This window comes from Myotis myotis, unplaced genomic scaffold (assembly GCF_014108235.1).
Source record: "Myotis myotis isolate mMyoMyo1 unplaced genomic scaffold, mMyoMyo1.p scaffold_m19_p_10, whole genome shotgun sequence".
NCBI lineage: Eukaryota > Metazoa > Chordata > Mammalia > Chiroptera > Vespertilionidae > Myotis > Myotis myotis.
In genome coordinates, this window is record NW_023416314.1 from 16,250,435 (window position 1) to 16,276,278 (window position 25,844).

A 25,844-nucleotide genomic window follows, 5' to 3' on the forward strand; every position below is an offset into this window, starting at 1 on the left:
TGGCCTCCAAAGTCTGCCATAGACCCAGATCTGGGAAAGGTCTAATATGAATGGGCTCTAAAAGGAGACAGATACTTACGATTACCTATATTCCACCTCTTCATCCCACTAACACCTACGCAACAAAGCAACTATACTAGTTTTTGGAAATCCACTGCAGATTGATCTAATTTTAGTTGAGAATTTTTATATAAATTTTAATTCAAATTATATCTATACTCGAGGACCGATGCACAAAATTCGTGCACAGGGTTGGGGGGGGGAGGGGTCCCTCAGCCCAGCCTGTGCCCTCTTGCATTCTGAGACCCCTTGCTCCTAACCACCCACCTGATCGCTCCTTACTGCTTGGCTTGCCACTCCTTAGCACTGCCATGGAGGCAGGAGAGGTTCCCGCCACTGCTACGATGCTCGCCAGCTGTGAGCCTGGCTTCTGGCTGAGTGGTGCTCCAGCTGTGGGAGCGCACTGACCACCAGGGGGCAGCTCCTGTGTTGAGCGTCTGTCCCCTGGTGGTCAGTGCGCATCATAGTGACCAGTTGTTCTGCTGTAACAGTTCCTGGGCTTTTATATAGATAGATTATACAAAACAACTAGACAACTAATTTTATCTAAAGGAATTTTAATTTTAAATTATTTAAATTTTTCTTAGTAATTTCTTTCATGAATTCAACCTTTTATCTAATTTATCTAAATGCTAAGTTAGCATATGAGTGCTTACAATGTGACAGGAACAATGCTTAAATATATTATCCCATTTAATCCTTATAACACTTTGAAGACATATAAAAATTATTTTTTAAGAGAAAAAATTTTTGATCATGTAATCTTTTCAAAGAACTTTATTAGGATGTTTTTCACATATTAGGAAAAAGCTTATTTGCCAGCAAAAGATACTTAACACAAATGAAAAACACCAAAGAGAATTTGGCATCATGACTTGGATAAACTCCAGAGTTCCTGGTTTCCAGTTCTTTTATTTATTTATTTATTTTTTTATATTGCTTAAAATATTACAAAGGGTATTACATATGTGTCCATTTCCAGTTCTTTTAAACTACACTCTCATGTAGTGCTCAAAGCTTTCAGAAATACCAAATTCAGTTACTCCTGAAATGATACATAATAGCAATGAGACTACTTAACTCCTTAATTTCTCCTATATGCACACATGTACACTAATAAAGTCCACCAAACATAAATCTTCCCTTTGTATAAGAGAGATTAAGATTAAATATGATATACAATACTTTATTTTTTTTGGAAACCACATTACTGGTATAGAACATTTGGATAGAACATAAATGTTACTAACAAAAGAACCAGTGACTCCTTTTCTACTTCAGATGGCTTCAAATGTTCAACAATTATTTGAAGACTTTCACATACAAGCTAACATATAGCCCATATTTCTTTTATGAGAGAAATGTGCGAACAGTTCCCTTAATTATACCCCTGCAAATAGGGCATTTTCTTAGGGAAGGGGCACATTCCTGGCATACTACTAGATGACCGCACGGGATAAATACAATGGAAACTTCTTTGTCCATGCACACTTTACAAGTTCGTTCTTCTTGCAACCTCCTCAATTGTTCTTCCATAGACAGACCTAGCAACAAAAAACAAAAAACTTCAGCAAAATTGAATTTCTATTTTAGTTCCCATTAAAGAAATAATATGAGTAATAATTCATGTTGATCTTAAGTCTTCGTTTTACCTGAAACATCTTCTGTTGGAATATACTTCATATTCTTTTCCACTAAGGAAAAGAAAAATATATAAAAAACATCATTACCAAATACAGCACTGCTTAACGTACTACCTGTTTTACCTACTATCTACTGAATAACATAGATTCTAAATATATATTATCAGAAAAGATTTAGCCATACTACTTGGGCAATAAAAGACCAGTTTTTTGGACATGTAAAAGTATGGAGCATAGTTTGCTAATTGGATTTATTTACTTTTTTGTCAATACAAAGATGAACATAATCCTAAGGATTTCTAAAATAATTTTACCAAAAAACTCACCAAATAAGTTCTTATATAATGTAGAGTCAATTTCTTTTAGACAATTTTTGAAGATGTTGGCTGCAGCGTTTCCTTTAACTAAAACAGTATCAATCAGTTCTCTTGCTTGTAAAGGTATCTGTGTTTTTTGTTTAATTATATCATGTTCTTGTTTATTAATTATATTGGCCTTTAGAAGATTATCCAGGATCGGAAGCACACAAGTCAACTGTTGAAAGAGAGCCATTCTATTCTTCCGAATTAATGACAAATCATCTTCATTTTAGAAAAAAGAAAAAAAAAATCCATTAGATTTTATACTGCTCCAACTAAACCTATACCAACCATATAAGCAATTTAGGCACTAAATAAATACGAACTTGAAAAAGAAGGGCAAATTTACTTGTTTGCACATTAATGTCTCTCATTTGAAAAACTCCCAGAAGATTTAGCTAAGGCACATTATATAGCATACACACACAGTCTCTGTTTGTGTCCCTTTCTTAAGTCAATACATTTATATATTTAGAAGCCTACTTTTCCTTTATTCTGTTGAAAGCAAGCAGAGAATGTTATAGGATAGTAAAAATTTCCCACTTTTATACTTTCCCACATGGAATTAATAAAACATGCTAACTTCTACTTGCATTATATCACTTTACTTTTTTAAGTTTTTACATTTTACGTATAGTTGGTATATAATCTTATATTTGTTATGTTAGTTTTAGGTATACAACATAGTGATTTGACAGTTTTATACCTTAAAATGTGATTACCCCACTACATATAAACAGAGAACATAAAAAGACATTTCTCCAGAGAAGACATACAGATTGCCAACAGACATATGAAAAGATGCTCAACATCACTAATTATCAGGGAAATGCAAGTCAAAACCACAATGATACCACCTCACACCAGTCAGGATGGACATTCCAAAAAGTCAACAAAGAACACGTGTTGGTGAGGACATGGAGAAAAGGGAACCCTTCTGCCCTATTGGTGGGACTGCAAATTGGTGTAGTACCCATAGAAAACAGTATGGAGAGTCCTCAAAAATTTGAAAAGAGATATAGCATTTGACCCAGTTACTCAACTTCTGGTATTTAGCCAAAGAAAACGAAAACACTAATTCAAAAACTATATATCATTTTTACAAGCACTTTTATATAAATTGTCTTATTTGATACAAAGATTCTGTCAATTAAACAATGTAGGTATGATTGCTTCTCATTTTAAAATACGAAGACTCCGAAAAAAATGAGAACCTGCCCAAGGTTACAGAAATAATTAGTTGCAGACCACGGTCTCCTAGTATTGTTTTCTACTCCATGCATATGAAGCAGTACTGTAGACCTCCTTTATCTGTGGTCTCACTTTCCACTGTTTCAGTTATCCCCAGTCAACCATGGTCCAAAAATGGTGAATGGAAAATTCCAGATATAAAAAATTTATAGGTTTTAAGTTGTGCACCATTCTGAGTAGTGTAATAAATCTTACTCTGTCCCAGCTGGGAGGTGAAAAATCCCTTTGTCCAGTATATCCACACTGTATTCGCTACCCACATGTCAGCCACGAGGTTACCAGGTCGACTGTCATGGTATTGCAGTGCTTTCAAGTAACCATTATTTTACTTAATAATGGCACCAAAGTCATTCATATAACTTTTATTATAGTATATTAATTGTTTTATTGTATTATTAGTTAATGCTGTCAATCTCTTATGTGCCTAATTTAAAAATTACACTTTATCATAGGTATATAATGTATAGGAAAGAAACATAGTATATAGGGTTCAGCATTATCTGCAGTTTCAGGCATCCACACTGGGGGTCTTGAAACGTAGCCTGCGGATAAGGTGGGGACTACTGCACTGCATTGTTAGAGTCTGAGCTGTAAAGTCAGGACAGATATAGATCCCCGTGCTAGCCTAGCCACTTACTAGCTATGTGCCCTAACTTCCAGATTCGTTGGTTTCCTTATCTGTAAAATATAACTGTACCTCCCTCAACAGGGTGTGAGAATTAAATGAGATAATATACGTACAATATTCAGCATAATATCTGGTACATTGTTAGCTACCAATATTATTTTATAAATGTCTATGTTTATATCAATTTTTAAAAAACTGCCTATGAACCAAGTCTAATCTTTTAAGTAAAAGTTTTCTCTTTTAACCTCAAATCAAATAAAATCCATAGTTAAATTTTCTAAATTTATGGAATATGAACATGAATTTCTGAGGTATTTTTCAAAAAGTTCCTTCTTCTACTGTTCCAATCACCATATTTAACTGCCTGTTTCCAGCCTTCAAAAAAAAGTACATCTTTTCATTTATAAGGTTAATGAGAAATAAGTATGAAAAGTGAATTCTATTTTCCTTTTAGAAACAAAGAGAAAAAGGGTTTTCCAATCCAAATACCCCAATTTATAAAGGGTGTCCCAAAATTCACGCCAGAAGTTATTTTGATAGAAAACACGGGTTTATAATTAAAAATTGTAAATTTTTATTGATTCATAAAGTATACAGTATAGAGTTATGTATGGAATAGCCTATCGGGCAAAATATCCACCCGTTTGGTGTGGATTTGGGGCTGGAGGCATCATCGGACCATTCTTCTTCGAAAATGCGGCTGCTCAGGCAATAATAGTTAAAGGTGCTTGCTATCGCGACATGATAATCCAGTTTTTTGTGCCTAAATTGCAAGATATGGATGTGGACAACATGTGGATTCAACAAGATGGTGCCACATGCCATACAGCCTGAGAACCAATTCAATTACTGCATGAGTCATTTCCTGGTCGTGTAATTTCCCATTTTGGTGATCAGAATTGGCCGCCCAAAGCATGCGATTTAACACCGTTGGGCTTTTTTCTTTGGGGTTTTTTGAAGACTAAGGTTTATGCCAACAAGCCCACGACCACCCACGCCTTGAAGGAGGAAATTGAACGCTGTATCAACAAAATTCAGCCACATTTATGCAAAACGGTCATGGAAAATTTCAACAAAAGAGTGCATATGTGCCAGCAAAGTCGTGTAGGCCATTACCAGATATGCTATTCCATACATAACCCTATGCTGTATACTTTATGAGTCAATAAAAAAATTTACAATTTTTAATTATAAACCTGTGTTCTATCAAAATACTTCTTGCGTGAATTTTGGGATACCCTTTACTATATATGCAACCTTCACCTCTGCTAGCTCTTTAATCCTATTTTTTGTATCCTAGTCTCCACAGCTAGTCTATAAACTCCTTGAGAATGAGCACCATGACTCCTATAGGTGTTCATGTTCAATAAATATTTGTTGAAGAAATGATTACTCAACACTTGTTTTGGGAGTCTGAGACATAACATAATCTGGTGAATACCAAAATCAGTTCCCTATCTTTGGGTTGAACAGGGGCTTCTCACCAAGCCCTAGGATTTTATAATCAGTTCTATTTTTTGTATAAGGACTGCTTTCAGGATTACAGAGTCAAATATAATATTAAGAATATGCTTTGAAGGAACTTAAAAAAAGAGAGAAATAAGACCTGCATTCAACTTTAAAAACTTGCTTTTTCAGAACAACTTAAACTTGTTGTACCAAGTAAATAGAACTCAAGAAGAGTTATGCTAAAATCCTCTGATTAGCATATATCAAGGAATCTTACTGGAAAATAAACGTAGAAAAAAGGTATAGTCAATGTAGTAATGTAGTCCACAGTCCCCAGTGGAGAAGGGGATGTGCAGTTTGGAAATGGCTGGAGGCTGCTACCAGCAGGTAGTGGATAGACAAGGATACTAACTTCCCCATGACATGTGAGACAATCTTATGAGCCCCACTGGGAAATAATGCAGTTTACTAGAATTCCAAATACCTGATGCCATTTCTTCAGTTTGTCTTTCTTTTTCTTCTTGTCTGTTTTCATCTTCAGCATGAAGAAGTGCTGACACAATATCATTAACTGTTTTGTAATTCTCTCCAGTTGTTAGGATTTTACTCTGAACTGTCTGTTTTACCAAGCTTCTACTGAAGCCCATTTCCAAGGCAGCTTTCACCACTGGCGTATCCATCATGACTGCATCTTCTGAACTTTCTCCAGGTCCAAAATGAACAACTATTTGGAATGACATGTACCAATGTTAAATTCCACAAGTATAAAAGTATGTAGGAAAACGTCTATGACACAAACTGTACTCTCACATTACTTATATCCTGGTAAGAGAGATACACTAGATGCACTCATTACCTATAACTCCAACAAAAGTTTAATTTGATCAGGATCAAATGGGAGTGTATGATATGCTGTACTTTTTAAGAAATACCACTTTCACTTCCCAGGCTACATTCCAGACCTACTTAAAGAGAAACTAGGGATGGGGCTTATGAATCTGTATGTTTTAAAAATTCCCCAAGTGATTCTGATGTACAGTCATGTTCAGAAACCAATATGCTACACAAATTTAGAAGTGAGAAATGATCTCACTTCAGCCAGGGAAGTTGAGGAAATCAACAAAGACTTCATGGAAAAGTGGCATTAGAGCATTAGTGCCATCTGACTTGAAGAAACAGAATCTAAAGATATGAATAGATGAAGCAGAGAGAATAACAAGCGAAGATAGGAAGTATAGTAAAATGAAAGGCTGGTTCACCCGAAATATGTCTAAAGATGTAAATAAATATGATAAAAGAAGTAGACAGTCATATGATTTCAGAAGTGACAGATGCTCTGAAGAAAAAGCAGTGTAAGGTGATTAAAACAAACTAGGAAGCAGGAGGACACTTCAAATAAGGTAATCAGGAAAGCATTTTCTGATAACAGGATCAATGCTAGCGAATATGACACATTATGAAAATTACAGCCCTCGCCGGTTTGGCTCAGTGGATAGAGCGGTGGCCTGCGGACAGAAGGGTCCCAGGTTCAATTCCCGTCAAGGCACACGCCTAGGTTGCGGGTTCGGTCCAACGTGCAGGAGGCAGCCAATCAATGATACCCTCTCATCATTGATGTTTCTACCTCTCTCTTTCTCTCCCTTGCTCTCTGAAATCAATAAAAATATATATATTAAAAAAATCTTAAAAAAAAGAAAATTACAAAAACATTAATTCTTCAAGATGCTTTACTGCCATCTGCTGGAAAACTGTTATAATAAACATATAAATATACAATGGCTACCATGTGTGCTGTGCTCCCTTGCTCAAACATATGTGGAAGCCCTGTCTAAAGCGGTAACACCAGAACAAATACTTTAGTGATAAAAAGAAGTAAGCCGTGGGAGTATCTGAAGAAGTCTTTCAGGCAAAGAGAAAAGCAAGTATAAAACCTTAAGTCAAAGTAAAGCTTGATATAAGGTATATTCAAGAAACAGAAAGAAGGTGGTGAAAGTCAGGGAGGAGGAGGATGCCCAGATTACAGAGCCTTGCGAGAAGTTTATATTGTCTATGTTTGCCAGAATATTCTAGGAGGGTTTTAAGCAGAAGAGTGATAAAATCTGATTTTTTTTTCCCCAAAAAAGATAATTCTAGCAGTTTGGTGATAAACTTAAATGAGGTAAAATGGAATCAGGGAGATCTGTTTGGATATTATAATAGAAGATGATGGCAGTTTGGATTAGGTTGATAGGGATGGAAATGGAGAAAAGTGGTAAGGTTAGGAACATATTATAAAGGTAGAGATGAAAGGACCTCTAATTAAACATATAAGGTAAAGAGAAGAATCAGGAATAATGCCTACGTTAACTTTTTTTTAAAATCTTCACCCCACGATATGTTTTGCATTGATTGCAGAGAGAGAAAGGAAGGGAGAAGGGAAACATCAATGTGCGAAACATCGATCAGGTGCCTCCCATACACATCCTGATCAGGGATCGAACCTGAAACCTGGGTATGTGGCCTGAGCAGGAATCAAACCCGAGACCCTTCGGTGCAGGGGACGACACTCTAACCAACTGAGCCACACCAGTCAGGGCAGTTTTCGGAGTCAAATTTGACCTTAGCAAATGGGTGCCATTAACTGAGAGGGGACAACCAGAGTAGGAGCAAATTCACAGGATAAAAGAAGGGAGCAAATGTTATAGCTAAGTAGAGATTTAAATATGTAGTTGGACAAAATAGCCTGAGTGTTGAGAGTTGTTCCATCATTTGAAGGTTTGAAAAAGGAGTAGTCATCACAGGAGATTGCCCATGATCAACCAGGGAAAAACCAAGAATGTGGTGTCTGGGAAGTCAAGAGTCAATGTTTTAAGGAGGATGAAGGACAGTGACGTCAGCAAGACTGCCAAATAAGATGTCTCTCACTCATATTCCCCCACCCCACCCCTACCCCATCAACAACAGGAATCCATCCATGAACTAGAAGTCCCTTTGTGGGAGCTCTGAGATCCAGTTCCACCCCCTCTCAGCTATGTTCCAGAACCAGATTATGAAATCTTCTAATAGTCTAAGACCAAGGAGAACTGTTTTGGGAAAACAGGCTTATACCCAGACAGCTGATTCACTGACCACTATCCCATCTACAGACCCAAAAACATGTTCATACTGCTCAGGACTTAGCTACAATCCAACTTAACTTGACCCTGTCCCAACCAGACACCAAGAAAATGGAGAGAAGCCATGCCCACCTATGCTTTGGTCTCAGCTGTGGACACTGAAGCTGCCTATGAACCAGATCCAGCCATAGTCCAGGAACCACTGCAGGTAAACCTGTCAAACTGTAAATTCTGAAAGGGCCTTGCAACTAGGTTCCAACCCATCCCAGCTGCAGTCCCAGCTTGCCACAGGGACCCAGCAAGCTACATTCCTAACTGAGCAGCTGGAGATACTCAAAAGGCCTGATACTCAGCCCCAGTCTCTCTCAGCCAGTCCACAGTAGTACTGCTAGCACATGGACCTGGTGGGAGACACTCGTGTCTGCACTTCAGGAGACCCTGAAACAACCCCAACTCTCTACCTACGTTAGAGCGCAATCTAGTCCACCAAGGGACCTGGTAGGAGACATGTCCATCTGTGCTTCCAGGATCAGGTCTACAGACCTCTATCTTCTCTGAACTTGAAAACAGCTCTGGGGCTCAGTTCCAGCCCCGCTCAGCTATGTTCCAGAGCCAGTCCTGTCCATCAAGAGACAAATCCAGTCACCAGACAAGAGCCCCTTCCTCCCCACAAGGACCTGAAGGGAGCCACATTCATCTGTACATCTGGTAAGAGGCCCACTTTCTAGAGCCCAACTGTGGACACTGGAGCAGAACCTTGTCCCAACAACATCCTACTAAACAATGTACTAGAGTCAGTCCTATCCACCAAGAGACCAGACAGGATCTACACAGCCTTAGCTTGTAGCAACAAGTCCACCAACCATGGATAGCACCACAGACCAAACGACAGCCTCATAACAGCTCCAACCAAGCATGATCGCAATCCAGAGGCAATCCCATGAGCCAGGGGACCCTAGAGAAGAAAGTCTTTACCTGCCAAAAGCAGTCTATAAAGAGTTGTTTGCTCCTTCAAATGCACAGGCACCAAAAAAGGTTATATGTATAGCATGCTAATCAGGCAAGTATCACACCACCAAAGGAAACTAATAAAGTTCCACTAATCAACTCTAAGAAATGGAAAGCTATGGTTCATCTGACAATTATGCTTTGTTGCCTGACAATGAATTTAAAATAATCAGTTAAAGAAAATGAAATTCAAGAGAACAAAGACAACTAAATGAAATGAGGAAAACAACACATGAACAAAAATTAGTTTAAGAAATAGAAACCATAAGAAAGAACCAAAAAGAAATCCTACAACTGAAGAAAAAGACAGAACTGAAAAATTCAACAACAGACTTGATCATGCAAAAGAATCAGAGAACTGGAAGGCAGATCATTTAAAATTAGCAAGTTAGAGGGACAAAACAAAAAAGAGAGAGAGAGATTAAAAAGAGTAAAGAAAGACTATGTGAATTATGGGACACTACCAAACACATGAACATTCACATCATGGGTGTCCCAGAGGAAGAGAGAAAGGAAGAAAAAACGTACTTAAAGAAATACTAAGTGCTGGTGAGGATGTGGAGAAAAAGGAACCCTCATGCACTGCTGGTGGGAATGCAGACTGATGCAGCCACTGTGGAGAACAGTATGGAGTTTCCTCAAAAAACTAAAAATGGAATTCCCATTTGACCCAGTGATCCCACTTCTAGGAATATATTCCAAGAAATCAGAAACACCAATCAGAAAGGATATATGCATCCCTATATTCATAGAAGCACAATTTACAATAGCTAAGATTTGGAAACAGCCTAAGTGCCCATCAGCAGATGAGTGGATTAAAAAACAGTGATACATCTACACAATGGAATACTACGCTGCTGTAAAAAAGAAGGAACTCCTACCATTCACAACAGCATGGATGGACATGGAGAGCATTCTGCTAAGCGAAATAAGCCAGTTGGAGAAAGATAAATATGACATGATCTTACTCATTTGTGGAATATAATGAACATAAACTGATGAACAAAAATAGATCCAGAGACAGAGAAGCATCAAACAGACCATCAAACCTCAGAGGGAAGGCAGGAGAGGGTGGGAGGTTGGGGGAGGGGGGTAATTGATCAACCAAAGGACCTGTATGCATGCATATAAGCATAACCAATGGACATGGACACTGGAGTGGTGGAGGCATGTCCTGGAGGGTGGGAGTGGCCAGGGAGAGGTCAATGGGGGAAAAAGGAGATACTTTAAACAATCCTATCTAATAAAAGAGAAACATGGTAATTGGCGTACAACCACTACCCTTCCCATTGGCTAATCAGCGAGATATGCAAATTAACTGCCAGCCAAGATGGCGGCTGGCAGTCAGGCAGCTTGAAACTAACATGAGGCTTGCTTGCTTCAGTGACGGACTCCAATGTTCCCTGCATGCCTTGCCGGCCTCTGAGCTTGCAGTTTAAGAAACATTGTAACAAATACAGAAGCTAGACAAAACCCCAGAAACCTGCTTTCAGCAAGCCCAGGATCTCAGAGCTGGAGTTGATACAGAGTTTCGATTATAGAACCTAAACAAACCATATACCTGCTTTTAGCAGCAGAGGCCTCAGAGCTGGAGCCAGAGCTAAAGCTGGCGCAAAATAAAATAAAAAAAGAAAGAAAAAAAGGAGCAGTTGGGAGCTTCAGTCAGCCTGAAAACAGCCCTCAGCCCTCACCCAGACTGGCCAGGCATCCCAGTGGGGACCCCCACCCTGAAGGGTGTGTGACCAGCTGCAAACAGCCATCATCCCCTCACCCAGGCTGGCCAGGCACCCCAGTGGGGACCCTCACCCTGATCCAGGACACCCTTCAGGGCAAACCAGCCAGCCCCACCCATGCACCAGGCCTCTATTCTATATAGTAAAAGGGTAATATGCCTCCCAGCACCGGGATCAGCGTGACAGGGGGCAGCGCCCAAACGCCCTGATCACCCTGCGGCTCTGTGTGTGACAGGGGGCGGGGCCACAACCTCCCTATCCACCCTGCTCTGTTCCTGACAGGGGAAGGCGCCCCAACCCCCTGATCAGCCCTGCTCTGTGCCTGATAGGGGGGAGCTCCCCAACCCCCTGATCGCCCTGCGGCTCTGTGTGTGACAGGGTGCGGCGCCCCAACCCCCTGATCGGCCCTACTCTGTGTGTGACAAGGTGCGGGCCACAACACCCCCCCCCACACACACGGGCCCTGCTCTGCGTGTGACGGGGCAGAGCCATAACCTCCCCATCGGCCCTGCCCTGAGTGTGACAGTGGCCGTGCCCCAACCCCCCAATCGGCCCTACCCTGAGCATGACTGAGGGTGGCATCGCAACCTCCCAATCTGCCCTTCTCTGTGCATGACAGGGGGCGGTGCCACAACTCCCCAATCGGCCCTGCTCTGAGCCCAACCAGGGGGCTGCACCTAGGGATTGGGCCTGCCCTCTGCCACCCAGGAGCAGGCCTAAGCCAGCAGGTCGTTATCTCCCGAGGGGTCCCAGACTGCGCGAGGGCACAGGCCGGACTGAGGGACCCCCCCCCCCCCCAACCCTGAGTGCACAGATTTTTGTGCACCTGGCCTCTCGTAAAGAATAAAAAAAATACTTAATTTTTAAAAAAAGAATGTTTCTTTCTCTCTCTTCCTCTCCTTTCCTCTCTGAAATCAATAAAAATATATTATTAATAATAATTACTTCGAATGTAAATGGACAATTCTCTGATCAAGATACAGAATGGTTGAATAGCTTTAAAAAAACAGGATCCAACAATATGCTACCTATCAGAGACTCACTTCACCTTTAAAGAAACAGATAGGCTGAGAGTGAAGGTGTATGTAAAAAGATATTCATGCAAACGGTAACTAAAAGAGATGAGGGGTAGCTATCCTATCTAATAATAGACAAACATGGTAATTAACCGTACCTCCGACACGCTTCCCATTGGCTAATCAGGGCAATATGCAAATTAACTAGCATCCAAAATGGCGGCCAGCAGCCAGGCAGCTGAAGCGAACAGGAGGCTTGCTTGCTCCAGTGATGGAGCCTCCGAGCTGCACTCTAAGAAACAATGTTGCAATTATAGAAGCTAAACAAACCCCAGAAACCTGCTTTCAGCCAGCCGGGCCTCAGAGCTGGAGCTGCAACAGTGTTTCAATTATGGAAGCCAAACAAACCCAGATACCTGCTTTCAGCAGCTGAGGTCTCAGAACTGGAGCCGAGCCTCAGAGCTAAAGCCGGCTCTCAGGGCCAGTGACAGCCATAGAAGGTAAATAAATCCCAGAATAAAAAAAAAAGAAGAAAAGGAGAGGTTGGGAGCTTCAGTCACCCGCCAGCCTGAAAACGGCCCTCAGCCCCTCACCCAGACTGGCCAGGCACCCCAGTGGGGACCCCCTCCCTGAAGGGGGTGTGACCAGCTGCAAACAGCCATCATCCCCTCATCCAGGCTGGCCAGGCACCCAAGCGGGACCCCCACCCTGATCCGGGACATCCTTCAGGGCAAACCAGCCGGCCCCCACCCGTGCACCAGGTCTCTATTCTATATAGTAAAAGGGTAACATGCAAACTGACCCTAACAGCAGAAGGACTGGGCATGACTGGTCACTATGACACACACTGACCACCAGGGGGCAGACGCTCAATGCAGGAGCTGCCCTCTGGTGGTGAGGGCGCTCTCACATGGGAGGAGCTCTGCTCAGCCACAAGCCAGGCTGATGGCTGCCAGTACAGCGGTGGTGGTGGGAGCCTCTCCTGCCTCAGCAGCGCTAAGGATATCCGACTGCAGTTTAGGCCTGCTCCTCGCTGGCAAGTGGACATCCCGCGAGGGCTGCCGGGCTGCCAGAGGGATGTCTGATTGCCATCTTAGGCCCAATCCCCCGGGAAGCGGGCCTAAGCCAGCAGGTGCTCATCCCCTGAGGGGTCCCATACTGCGAGAGGGCACAGGTCGGGCTGAAGGACCCTCCCCCTCCCCCCCCGAGTGCACAAATTTTTGTGCACTGGGCCTCTAGTACTTATATAAAATAAAATAAGACTTTCAGTTAAAATCAGTAACAAGACAAAGAAGTCACTATAGAGGGGTCAATTCATCAAGAAGCTATAATAATTGTAAATATATGTGTACCAAACATTGGTGTACATAAATATTTAAAGCAAACTAAAGAGAGAAATAATAATAGCAGGGGACTTCAATACTCACTTTCAACACTGGATAGGTCATCCAGACAGAAAATCAACAAAAAAATAGTGAACCTGAGTAACACTATACAGCAAGTGGCCCTAACAGACATACACAGAACACTCCATCCAATAGCACCAAAAACATTCTTCTCAAACTCACATGGAACATTTTTCATGATAGATCATGTGTCAGGCCACAAAACAAGCTTTAACAAATTTAAGAATACTGAAATCATATCAAGTATCTTTTCTAAACACAATGGTATAAAACTAGAAATCAGTAACAGGAAGAAAATGGAAAAATTCACAAATACAGGGAAATTAATAAACAACCAATGAATCAGGGAAATTGGAAAATATCTTGAAACAAACAAAAACACAACGTACCCAAAACTTAGAGGATGCAGCAAAAGCAGTTCTAAGAGGGAAGTTTATAGCAATAAATGCCTGCATTAAAAAGTCTCAAGCCCAGCCGGCATGGCTTAGTGGTTGAGCATCAACCTGTGAACCAGGAGGCCATGGTTCGATTCCCAGTCAGGGCACATGCCCGGGTTGTGGGCTGAGGTGTGCTGGAGGCAGCCGGTCAGTGATTCTCTCTCATCATTGATGTTTCTGTCTCTCTCTTCCCCTCCCTTCCTCTCTGAAATCAATAAAAATATATTTTTAAAAAAAGTCTCAAATAAACAACCCAATTTGAAACATCATGAAATCAGTAAAAGAAAATAAGCCCTACTTTGCAGAAAGAAGGAAGTAACAAAGATTAGAGCAGAAATAAATGATATAGAGACTAGAAAGAAAATAGAAAAAAAGAAACTAAGAGTTGGTTTTTTGGAAAGGTAAACAAAATGGAAAAACCATAGCTAAGCTCATACAGAAAAAAAGAGAAGACTTCAATTATAAACAAAAGAGAACATTACAAAAGAAATACCAGAAACGCAAAGGATCCACAGAGACTGCTATGAACAATTAACGCTAACAAACTGGACAGTCTAGAGGAAATTGATCAATTCCTAGAAACATACAACTTACTAACAATGAATCATAAAGAAATAGAAAATGTGAACAGACCAAGAACAACTAAAATGACTGAAGCAGTAATCAAAAACCTCCCAACAAAGAAAGACTGAGACCAGATGGTTTCACTGGTGAATTCCACCAAAGATTTAAAAAAGATTAACGCCAATCCTTCTCAAACTCCTCCAAAAAGTTAAAGTGGGAAAACCCCAAATTCATTTATGAGGCTAGCATTACACTGATACTAAAGCCAGATAAGGACACTAAATGAAAGAAAACTATAGGCCAATATTCTTGATGAATACAGATGCAAATGTTCTCAACAAAATACTAGCAAGCAATTAAACAATACATTAAAAGAATCTTAGTTCTGATAAAATGGAATTTATATAAGGATGCAAGTATGGTTCAAACATCTACAAATCAATAAACATGATAAACCACTTTAACAAAATAAATAATAAAAAACATGATCCTCTCAATAGAGTCAGAAAAAGCATTTGAGAAAATTCAACCCCTTTCATGATAAAAAGCTCTCCTGACAAATACCAAACATCTAGCCCAGCCAGTGTGGCTCAGTGGTTGAATCAGGAGGTAAAGATTCGATTCCTGGTCAGGGCACATGTGCGGGTTGTGGACTCAGTCCCCAGTGGGGGAGGGAAGAGGGGCAGGAGGCAGCTGATCAATAATTCTCTCTCATCATTGATGTTTCTATCCCTCTCTCCCTCTCCCTCCCTCCCTCCCTCTCTCTGAAATAAACAAAAACATATTAAAAAACAAACAAACAAACAAAAACCTAACATCTAGCCTAATTCCTAAATGAGATGTGAACTAGGTCTTTTCAAATATGCTAGCTTATAGCGAACAACTTTTCCTCCTTGGAGGGCTTATTATTTGCACATATCCATGGTATTCCTTGAGCTATTTGTTACGGTTGTTTTTCTTTTACATGTGTCTTATCTCCCCACTTGGAATGTCAGTACTTTAAGAAAGATTAGCATACTTCAAAAAATCCTCTGACAATATCATGAATCTTAGTATACTCATTATTTATAATTAGCTTCTAGCTTTTTTTTCCTATGACCTCAGAAATCCTTTGTTTACATACTTTCATTCCCAGCATTCTTATAAAATTTCCCATTCCATATTTGAAGTATTTTCATACATACTGGGTGGATCAGCATTTTCATCTCCAGGAGTGTCTGAAGTTGACAACAGCTATGAAACAGAAGAAAAATTAATGGGTAAAATACAAAAATTTCAAACAGCCTGCACAAAGCAACATTAAGGTAAGTTTTCTGTAAGTAGTGTACAGACTCTTTGAAAACTAGAAAATTTACATAATACTTCACTTTGCTTGCCCTGAGCAGTGTGGCTCAGTTGGTTGGAGCACTGTCCCATGCACCAAAAGATCACTGGTGCGATCGATTCCCAGTTAGGGTGCATACCCAGGTCACAGGTTCAATCCCCTGTCGGGGTACATGTGGGGGGCCAACAACAGATGTTTCACTCTTACATCGATGTGTCTCTCTCTCTATCTCCCCCTTCCTCTCTCTCTAATATCTGTAACGTATTAAAAAATAATTCTTCACTTTGCTTTGTTTTACCTTAATCATCATAAAAATGTCCTTAAACTTCACCTACTTCCAAATTAGAATTCAAGTGTATCTCTAGTTTCAGAAAAATATGAAAAAGTATTAATGATTTCTCATTTCTTTTAGAAAGTCATATTTCAACTGGACCACTCTCAGAGGTTCCAAACTCCTGACAATTCTATATTCTTTTCTTGAAAAGATGGAGGAGACATTAAAGATTCTCCTCCAACTTACTACAAATTGTACAGTAGTTTGTGGAGTGATTTTCAAAAAACTGAAAACAAAAGACAACCTTTTTTATAACCCCTTAACAAGGTAGTTAAAAAAGTAAAAATTAAAGGTATTAATATGAATACAAAACCTGTAACTATACCTGAAAAACAAATGTAATGATTACTTCTAAAATATTTTTGCAATTATTATTTAGGAGAACTCAATGATGTCAATTATAAAAATGTATTTACCTGTTCAAGAAGATGAGGATATCTGGCTTGAATCTCATCAACAAACCCCTGTCCTTTCATGCGTATCAAGAACTCACACCTAAAACATACAGATAAAATTTTTTTAAGTTGTTTTAGATCAAAAATATAACCTGATCATTCTAGAAAAGTGGCTTTCATACATTTTGTACCCCATAACTGAAACACTTTACATCACAATGTAGCATACATACATACCTAACAGAAACAAGATTCTCAAACATTAGACTCTTACTATGCGCTGATGCATTCTGATATTTTCTATTTAGATCCATTAACAACAATAAAAGGGTCTAGGATCTACAAAGGAACATGAACTGAGGCTTGAATAATGCTGTTATAGACAATTTGGGGATTTAACATAGTTTCAGAAACTGTAGTACAGTATTCCTAAAATGTGATCTTTCATAATATAATCTAGTGTCCATTCTTCCATTACATTTAAAGCACAAACCCACCCTCCAAAAAAATACTGAATCAAATATTTTCATCTATAATGTGACAGTGTTTTCCAAGTACTCATTTTCAAATTACTAAGATTTCTAAAAGGTGTCCCAGGAAGTTCACATAAAATCTGTTTCCATTTCATAACTTTTGTTTTTCAACAAATAGTGCTAGATAACTAGAACAATATACTTTAACCTATGCCCATACTATATATAAAAATAAACAAAATAAATCATTAATGTAAATGTAAAATGTAAAACAGAAGAAAACATTAAGAGAAAATCTTTTTGTCCTCATGTTAGGTACCAAATTCTCAGATAAGAAACCAACAGCATAATCCACAAGAGAAAATTGATAAACTGACATCATCAAAATTAAAAATGTCTGCTCATCACTGTTAAGAAAATGAAAATCCACAGACTGAAAGTTTGCAAAACACATCTGATAAAGCACTGTATCCAGAGTATATTATGAACTAGCAAAACTTAATTTAAAAAAAGAAAACATAAAAATGGGCAAAAGATTTGAATAGACACTTCACCAAAGAAGATGTATAGATGGTAAATAATCAAATAAGAAGCTCGTCATCATTAATCAATAGGAAATGCTACTGAAATGTCACTATGTCCATATCTATTAGAATGGCTGACATAAAAAGACGGACAATACCAAGTGTTGTTAAGGATGTGGAACACCCGGAGGTCTCATACCATGCCAGTGGAAACTTAACATTTAACAATTTAGCAGTTTCTTATAGAGTTAAAACAAAACTTGCCATACAACTCATCAATCACACTTGGACATGTTTACCCAAGAAAAATGAAAACATGTGTCCACAAATGTTTTATTAATATTTAGAGTGGCTTCATTCATTATTGCTCCAAACTAGAAACAACTCAAATGTCCTTCAGTTGGTGAGTGGGTGGAATGAGTAAAGATCATATGCATGCTCTGTTATCAACCAAGTAACAGAACTAGTTGTTACTGTGTTTTGATCTTTGTATAGTTTTAAATTATTTTCATTCTGGAACTGATTAATTTATATTCATAACGATTAAAGATAGGAAGTATAGTCCTAGCCGGTTTGCCTCAGTGGATAGAGCATCGGCCTGTGGACTGATTTTGTCATTTTTGTGTAAAGTTAAAAAAAATTTAACTTTACATTTGATTTTGGTCAAGGGCACGTACCTTGGTTGCAAGTTTAATCCCCGGCCCTGGTTGGGGCACATGTGGGAGGCAACCAATCAATGTATCTCATATTGATGTTTCTCTCTGTCTCTCCCTCTCCCTCCCACTCTCTCTAAAAATCAATAGAAAAATATCCTCGGGTGAGAATTAACCAAAAAAATAAATTAAAAAAATAAAAATAGGAAGTATAATAAATTTTCCCCATATTTTCCCCTTCTCCAATGAACTCCATGAGGACAATTTTAGGGTGTCTTATTCACTGTTATGTCCCCAGCATCTAAAGAGTATCCATTAAGCACCCAAATATTTGATAAATAAATAAGTAAACTGTTAAAATATAGTAATAACAATTACTTATTTGGGGTTTTCATTTACTAAGATCAAAGATTACCCACAATGGAAATTTGCTGTTTTCAGAAGTGTTTACAAAAAAGCATCACTAAGTTCTTTCTGTTATTTAACTATTTAAAGCAAAACACAAGTTACAGAAATAAAGACTTTGTTTTGTTTTATAAAGGATAAAATGTAGTAATTCAAACACTGGAATTAGAAAGCTGTTTATGTCTTTTTCATACAGTATATTCAAATTTCAAGTTATATGTACACAATCCCAGAGTCGAATATAATTAGGTTATTTAAATATCTGAAAATAAAACATGCTTTTCTACATAAATTATTTAAACAAAATATATGTCACTTTTCAGAGTTGGAAAGTCAAAATTTATCTTGACATATTATGAATATTAAAGATAAAATTTTAAAACACAACTTTTAACAATGTATTGGGCCATACTAAAATATTTCTCCAATTTTTTTTTAACTCTACACAAAAATGACAAAAGGACTTTTTAATTTCCTGAAGGGATTCCAAAGATGTCTTATATTGTGAAAGGCACTCACAGGTCAAAACATTATCTATATTATACAACTTGAGGCCCGGTGCATGAAATTCGTGCACAAAATTCATGTGTGTGTGTGGGGGGAGGGTCCTCAGCCTGGCCTGCAACCTCTCCAGTCCAGGACCCCTCGGGGGATGTCCAACTGCCGGTTTAGGCCCAATCCCGCCAAACCAGCAATCAGACATTCGCAATCTGGGACCATTGGCTCCTAACCGCTCACCTGCCTGCCTGCCTGCCTGATTGCCCCAAGCCACTCTGCCTGCTTGCCTGATGCCCCTAACTGCTCCCCTGCCAGCCTGATCGCCCTCACTGCTCTCCCCTGCCAACCTGATAGCCCTAACTGCTCTCCCCTGCTGGCCTGGTCACCCTAACTGCTCTGCCCTGCTGGCCTGATCACCCTAACTGCTCTCCCCTGCCGGCCTGACCCCCTAATTGCTCTCCCCTGCCGGCCTGATTGCCCTAACTGCTCTCCCCTGCCAGCGTGATCCCCCCTAACCACCTCTGCCTCGGCCCTGCCACCATGGCTTTGTCCAGAAGGATGTCCAGTCTAATTAGCATATTACCCTTTTATTAGTATAGATTCCATTTATAAGAGGTACCTACAGTCAAATTCATAGAGACAGAAAGTAGAAAGGTGGTTGCCAGAGGCTAGGGGGCCAGGTAAATGCCAAGTTAGTGTAATGAGTACAACTTTCAGTTTAAGAAGATAAAAAAGTTCTGAAAATAGATGGTGGTAATGACTAAGAAACAATGTGAATGTTCTTAATGCCACAGAAATGTATACTTAAAAATGGTTAAAATTAGATAAATTTTATGTTATGTATATTTTACCACAATTTTTAAAAAAATCATCTAGTCCAACTCCCTCATTTTACAGAAGGGAAGAAAAGCTCAAAGGCATCACGCAATTTGTTCAAGTTCACATAGCTACTCAATAATACAAACAGAATTAATTTCTAATTCTATTTCTACTAACGCCTCTAAATTCTTTCTAAAAATAGGAGATACTGCTAGAGACAGTGACCAAAGGAGATATGTGACATATCACAAGACAAAATTGTGCAGAAAAAAATTATTTACAATTATAATCAGACTTAACAATCAGATTTTATTATATGCATTATGAAATATTTTTTTTATTATGAAATATTTTATTCATAAATCTATTTTATGTCACTTGTTTTCCTTTTCCCTTCCTACATTTTTCTAACTTATGTTTTTTTTGTTCTATTTTATATATCTTTAATCCTTAAGTCTCCTTTAAAGCAAAATAGGAAATAAACAAATGAAATGTATGGCCGCCATAATTGTAAATGAGTCAAGCTGAACTATACCATGAATACATGACTTACAAAAGATAAATGCACAGAACATTCTACAACTTTTTCAATAAAAATAATTATAATTAAAGTTCAAATTGCAAGTTTTAAAAGGCTCATTCCCCAATAGCATAAGAGCAGCTTTGTTATAGTGAGATGTAAATTTAACCATGCCAGGATTCCTACTTCTTTAAGCAGTTTTGTGCAGGAATACCTTTAAAAACAATTACCTTGGAAACCACTTGGCATGTTCTACCCAGGGGTCATCTCCAGATTCCCAACACCGTAAGCCACCATCACAGCAAAAGCATTTGACATCATCGTTTCGACCTAAGGAAACAAAAGACTAACATTAAATACACACGTGTTCTCAAATGTCAATCAAAATGAACTTGATAAAACATAGCGCTATGTAAGTTTCTTACCCACATAATAGAAACCAGCACTTGCAAGCTGCTCAGGTTGAACTGGAACATTAGAAGGCCAGCACATAAATGTTCTCAATCGGGCTGCATGTGTCTGCATGCTCAAATTTGAAATGCTAAACCTCAAGGTGTCTAGAGAATTCTCCAAAAATGGGCAGTTGGGGAAATGTCTTCGGTGTTCTGACATAGCATCATCCTTTGGTTCCCAGTTACTTAGTTTCCCACCACAAGCAAAGCAAGCTACCCTATCTCCAGGTCCTATGTAATAAAAACCAGCTCTTGCCAATTCTGATGGTGACAAAAAAGTTAATGGCCACAGGTGGTAAGTAAGCAATCTGGCTTGTTCAGTACTCATTGCATAACTGTAGGGGTTAGTCCTCAATGAGGAGAGGTCTTCAACGGCTCTAGAATGAATAGGGTTTGATGAAAGGTTGGGATAAGAACCACTGAACGATCCCCGTTGTTCCAAAGTAGGAGACAATGAATGTGTAAAACTGTTTCTCACTGGAGAAGTTGTCTTAAAGGTAGACTCCAAACCAGTAACAGAAACCAGACTCTGAATAAAGCTACAGCTAGGATAGAGCTGTTTGTGTTTTTCAATAGGATTGTCTCCTTGTTTCCAGTTATCCAGCATCAGGCCACAGCAGAAGCATTTGACCTTGTCATTCACACCAGTGTAATAAAAACCAGCGCGAGCAAGACTCCTTTCTGAGACAGGAACACCAGTGGGGAAAGTCGAGTACGTAGACATTCTGTAGAGTTCACATGAAAAGTCATATTTCATTTTGTGTTTGTTGTCAATTGTCCAATTTGACAAGATAGTACTATCTTCCATTATAGTCTTTTTTTGATATGAGGGACCTGGGACAAGTCGTTGGGAGGTAGTTTTGTGCATGAGTGATTTTACTTTTTGATGGGCAAAAACTTTCACATGAAATTTCTCATCTCTTCATACTAAATTAGGTTTTTACTACAAAAAAGAATCAAATGGTAGGCGCCTACTTAAAATTTACTACACCTAGTTTAGTGGATTTACACCTACGTTTACACTCGGGTAGGATGAATATCCCCTCTAAATTACCAAGATACTCTGTAGTACTCTTTGGTATTATATTAACTCTTTTAGGCAACTCAGGTGCTGTTATGTCATTATTTAGTGTAATACTAATATAATGACCTGAAAGCAGTCAATACGCTTCTGAAAATATTTAAAACTAATTGACTTTTAAAGGAGGTTTATATTTCCAAAGTTCTAAACAACTACAGAATACCTAAATTTGCTTTTGGTTGTAAACTACAAAGCCTGGATATCAAGCCAATTACTGATGATGCTATAAAAGGAAAAAAACTTTATGCAGACTTCTTTCTCTACAAGCACTTTAATATAATTTCCAAAAATAAAAAATACAAAATCTTATTTTAGTCTAGTAAACAAGAATTAAAGTCTTCATATGGCCACATTATCTAAAGGCTAATTCACACAACTTACTATCATAATATTTACTTAAGTGGATTATATTAGTTTCAGATAGCTTTTGGGGACATCAATACCCACAAGCTTTGTTGAATTTATTCCTGTTATACTGTTTATGATGTCAAATGAAATGAATTTTGCTTAAAGCTCACAAACTGCTAATTTTTCCTCCTTTGTTAATTACTGTCTATATGTTTCCATTTCCTGCAGCATCATTATTGTGTTGTTTTTCTTCCTAACTTTGCATACCACTTTATTATTATGCTTGACCAACTGAAGGTATTTTCTCTATTAACTTAACTAATTTAACCATAAAATTCCCACAGGAGAAACTTTCTACTTTGCATTTAAAAATTAACCTGTCTTTCATTTAAGGATCATGCACCTATATCATTCATTTCATAGTTACAGATAAATAAATTTATCAAGGTAACAGCTTGTCCTTTGTAGTATAAATGCCTAGTAAAATATTGTATTACATAATGTACCAGTAATTAACTTTACTATTCTTTCTGAAAACCCTTCACATTTAAAAAATATAATTCATACACAAAATTACACTCCACAGAGTTCAAGCTATATCCCTTTATAAAGTTTCTGGGTCTCCATAATGGGATTTATTACTGCAGCGGAAAAAAACGAGGGGAAAAAAGTAGTCTCTTCAAAGCTGTAAATCTGGAAAAAAAAAAAAAAAAAGCTATTTTAGGAAACTATTTTCATAGTCAAGAGCATTTATACACTACTATTCAATGAAGTCCATGAAGTCTAAAAATGATTTACACTTTAGAAAATACATGTTAATTCACAAGCAATTTATCACAAAAACTTTCTAACTGGGAAAAGTTAATTAAAATAAATGCAATATAGATAGGCCCCTTAGCACTAAGTACATATATCTATATTTTAAACGTACAACTTTAAAGACAGATGGACATTTACTTAGATCAAAATATTCTCTCCTCGGTCTCCTCCCCTTTTCTGGAGACAACTTTCAATAGTTTAAGAATTTCCCTGGCAAAACCCATCAGCAACAGTGCGGCAGTAATTAGGCAGGAACGTTTTTTTTAACGCCCAGTCTCTGCAGGTCGAGGCACACTGACCAGTAAGAGCGAGATGCATCAGGAATTCACTAACACAAACCTTTATAAACGCCACCATCCCCTCCCCATTCTAAAGCGACCGCCACAGCCGGCGCCTCGAAACCAGCGCGGAGCACAGCGGCCCGCGGAGCCGGGGCCTGGGGCTGGGACCCCTCGCACGGAAGCTTCCGTCCCAGCAGGACTCGGCCTCACACCTCTAAATGATACACGCTTCCCCGCAGGCACCGTGACAGTGAATTCTGACCTCTTTTGTGCAAACTGCAGCTGGGTGGGGGGTTGACTGGAAGGAAAAAGAGCAACGATGGGCTTCACCCACTGATTTCCCGGGGCCGCGCTCACAGCGCACAAAAGGCCAGCAAAGCGGCGGGCGCAGCCGGGACGAGGTGAAACGTATCCTCTCGCCGCCCACAAATGCCTTGGTTCCAAAAGATTTAAAAGGTTACGTTTAAAACCCTGCAAACGCGCTGGGAGAAAACTTCCGGAAAAGTGGGCGGCGGCCGGAGCAGGCAGGCCAACAGGCCGATGTTTAAAAGCTATTTTCGACTGCGGGTCGTGGAGTCCGAGCTTCCGAATGAAACGAGAGCCCGGGCGGGAGCAGGGAGCGCCCCGGACGCGCCGCCGCCGGGCTGTCTGCCCTCGGGCCGGGCCGCCGCGGCTCGGCGACGTGGGCGCCGCGCCCCAACCCGCCTCGCGCGGTCCCCCCACCGCCGCACTCACCTCGGTGCCGGCGGCGCCCACGGAGACGGCGCGGCTGGCCCTCGGCCTCCACGCGACGCGCAGTCCGAGCAGCTCCGGTAGGCGCTCCGGTAGGCGCTCCCGAAGCCCCCACCCCCGCCCAGGCCGGGCCCACACCGACGCACGGTGACGTCAGCGCGCCCGGCGGGTTGCGTCACCGCCGCGCCGGGCGCCGGGGAGTCTGCGGTCGGAGGGCGGGAGTCGGCGCGCGTTCCTCTGCGGTCAGTGGGTCAGCCGGCGGCATGCGGTGTGGGCAGCGTGCCCGGCGGCCGGCGTTGCGATCTCCACCTCGAGGTTTGAGCGCTTTGGACCTCTCCTGCTCGCTTTGTCCCTCACGTCCTCCCGGGGAGATGTGACACACCGTGAGCCGGAGCGTTTGAACCCGGGAAATCCTGCGGGAACGCCCCGGCGCCGGCGGTCGTGCGTGTCGTCGCGTCACCGCGCAGTTATGTGACCGGCTCCCGGCCAGATGCCGCCGGTGTGACGCCTGCGCTCGCGAGGGGCTGCCGCTGAGAATAGTCAGCCGGGGGGCATTTTTGCTCGGATGAAGTCAACGGTTGTCACCGTTTCCCGCAGTTGGAGCCATTTTCATCCACATGCAACAGCTCGCCTGGAAATGGAAGCAGGCGGGAGCGTTGGGAAGGGAACCGCGTCAGGTTAATGGTGAAGGCTTGATCTCATCATCGTTTGGGGATAATACCTATTTTATAATGAACCGGTGTGCCTTTTATTTTTAAACTTTTGTTCGTTTTTAACTGTTGGTTTTCTGTTCCAGAGATTGCACTAACAAAAGCGTGTCCTTAGTTCAAAAGCTCCTCTCTAGCCACGAAACAGTATTTCGGGCAAGGGTTTACTCCCAAGTTTTCATGAATATGGCTAGAAAGGAATAAATATATATAATATATATATGTGTATATATATGTGTGTGTGTATACATACATACATATATATATATATATATATATATGAATGAACCACAAAGGATCCCACTTACTGAAGTTTTAAATAGTTAGCTGGGCCCTAACCGGTTTGGCTCAGTGGATAGAGCGCCGGCCTGCGGACTCAAGGGTCCCAGGTTCGATTCCCGTCAAGGGCATGTACCTTGGTTGCTGGCACATCCCCAGTAGGAGGTGGCAGCTGATTGATGTTTCTAATTCTCTATCCCTTTCCCTTCCTCTCTGTAAAAAATGAATAAAATATGTTATAAAAAATAAAATTAAATAGTTAGCTGGTAGAATATTGGAAATAAGAAATCTTGGTGTTGCTAGTCCTGGACATTTTGTCCCACCCCCGCCCCCGCCCCCATTTAATTCCAGAAACGGTGCCATAGGGTAAATGTTTGTCATACTGCAGCGAGCACATTCCTTCATGTAGGTCCTGTGTGAGGATGCTCTTTGCCAGTGATATCAGACCCCTTCTTTCAGGGGAACTCCGGGGGCAAACATTTCAGAAACTTCCAAATAGCAAGCCACTGAGTTAGGCCGCCGGGAATTCCAAGATCCTGAGCCATTTCCCA

The 25,844-nt window shown here is 40.1% G+C and overlaps 1 protein-coding gene across 4 annotated transcripts; it reads right to left on the reverse strand.

Annotated features, from left to right (window-relative positions):
* Window positions 1-819: 819 nt before the first annotated feature.
* Window positions 820-24,694, reverse strand: BIRC2 (baculoviral IAP repeat containing 2). Of its 4 annotated transcripts, none has more exons than XM_036324581.1 (9): window positions 24,311-24,692; window positions 21,020-23,168; window positions 20,825-20,924; window positions 16,724-16,802; window positions 15,834-15,882; window positions 5,875-6,114; window positions 2,030-2,284; window positions 1,713-1,754; window positions 820-1,604 (listed from the first exon to the last, which is right to left on the reverse strand). In XM_036324581.1, the coding sequence occupies exons 2-9, from the start codon at window positions 21,912-21,914 to the stop codon at window positions 1,411-1,413; spliced, it is 1,854 nt and encodes a 617-aa protein (XP_036180474.1). In that variant the 5' UTR covers window positions 21,915-23,168; window positions 24,311-24,692; the 3' UTR covers window positions 820-1,410. The 4 variants fall into 4 exon arrangements, with proteins under 4 accessions (XP_036180474.1, XP_036180475.1, XP_036180476.1 ...); XM_036324582.1 differs by lacking the exon at window positions 24,311-24,692 and adding an exon at window positions 23,838-24,215; XM_036324583.1 differs by lacking the exon at window positions 1,713-1,754 and having other exon boundaries at window positions 24,311-24,694.
* Between the last annotated feature and the right edge of the window lie 1,150 nt (window positions 24,695-25,844).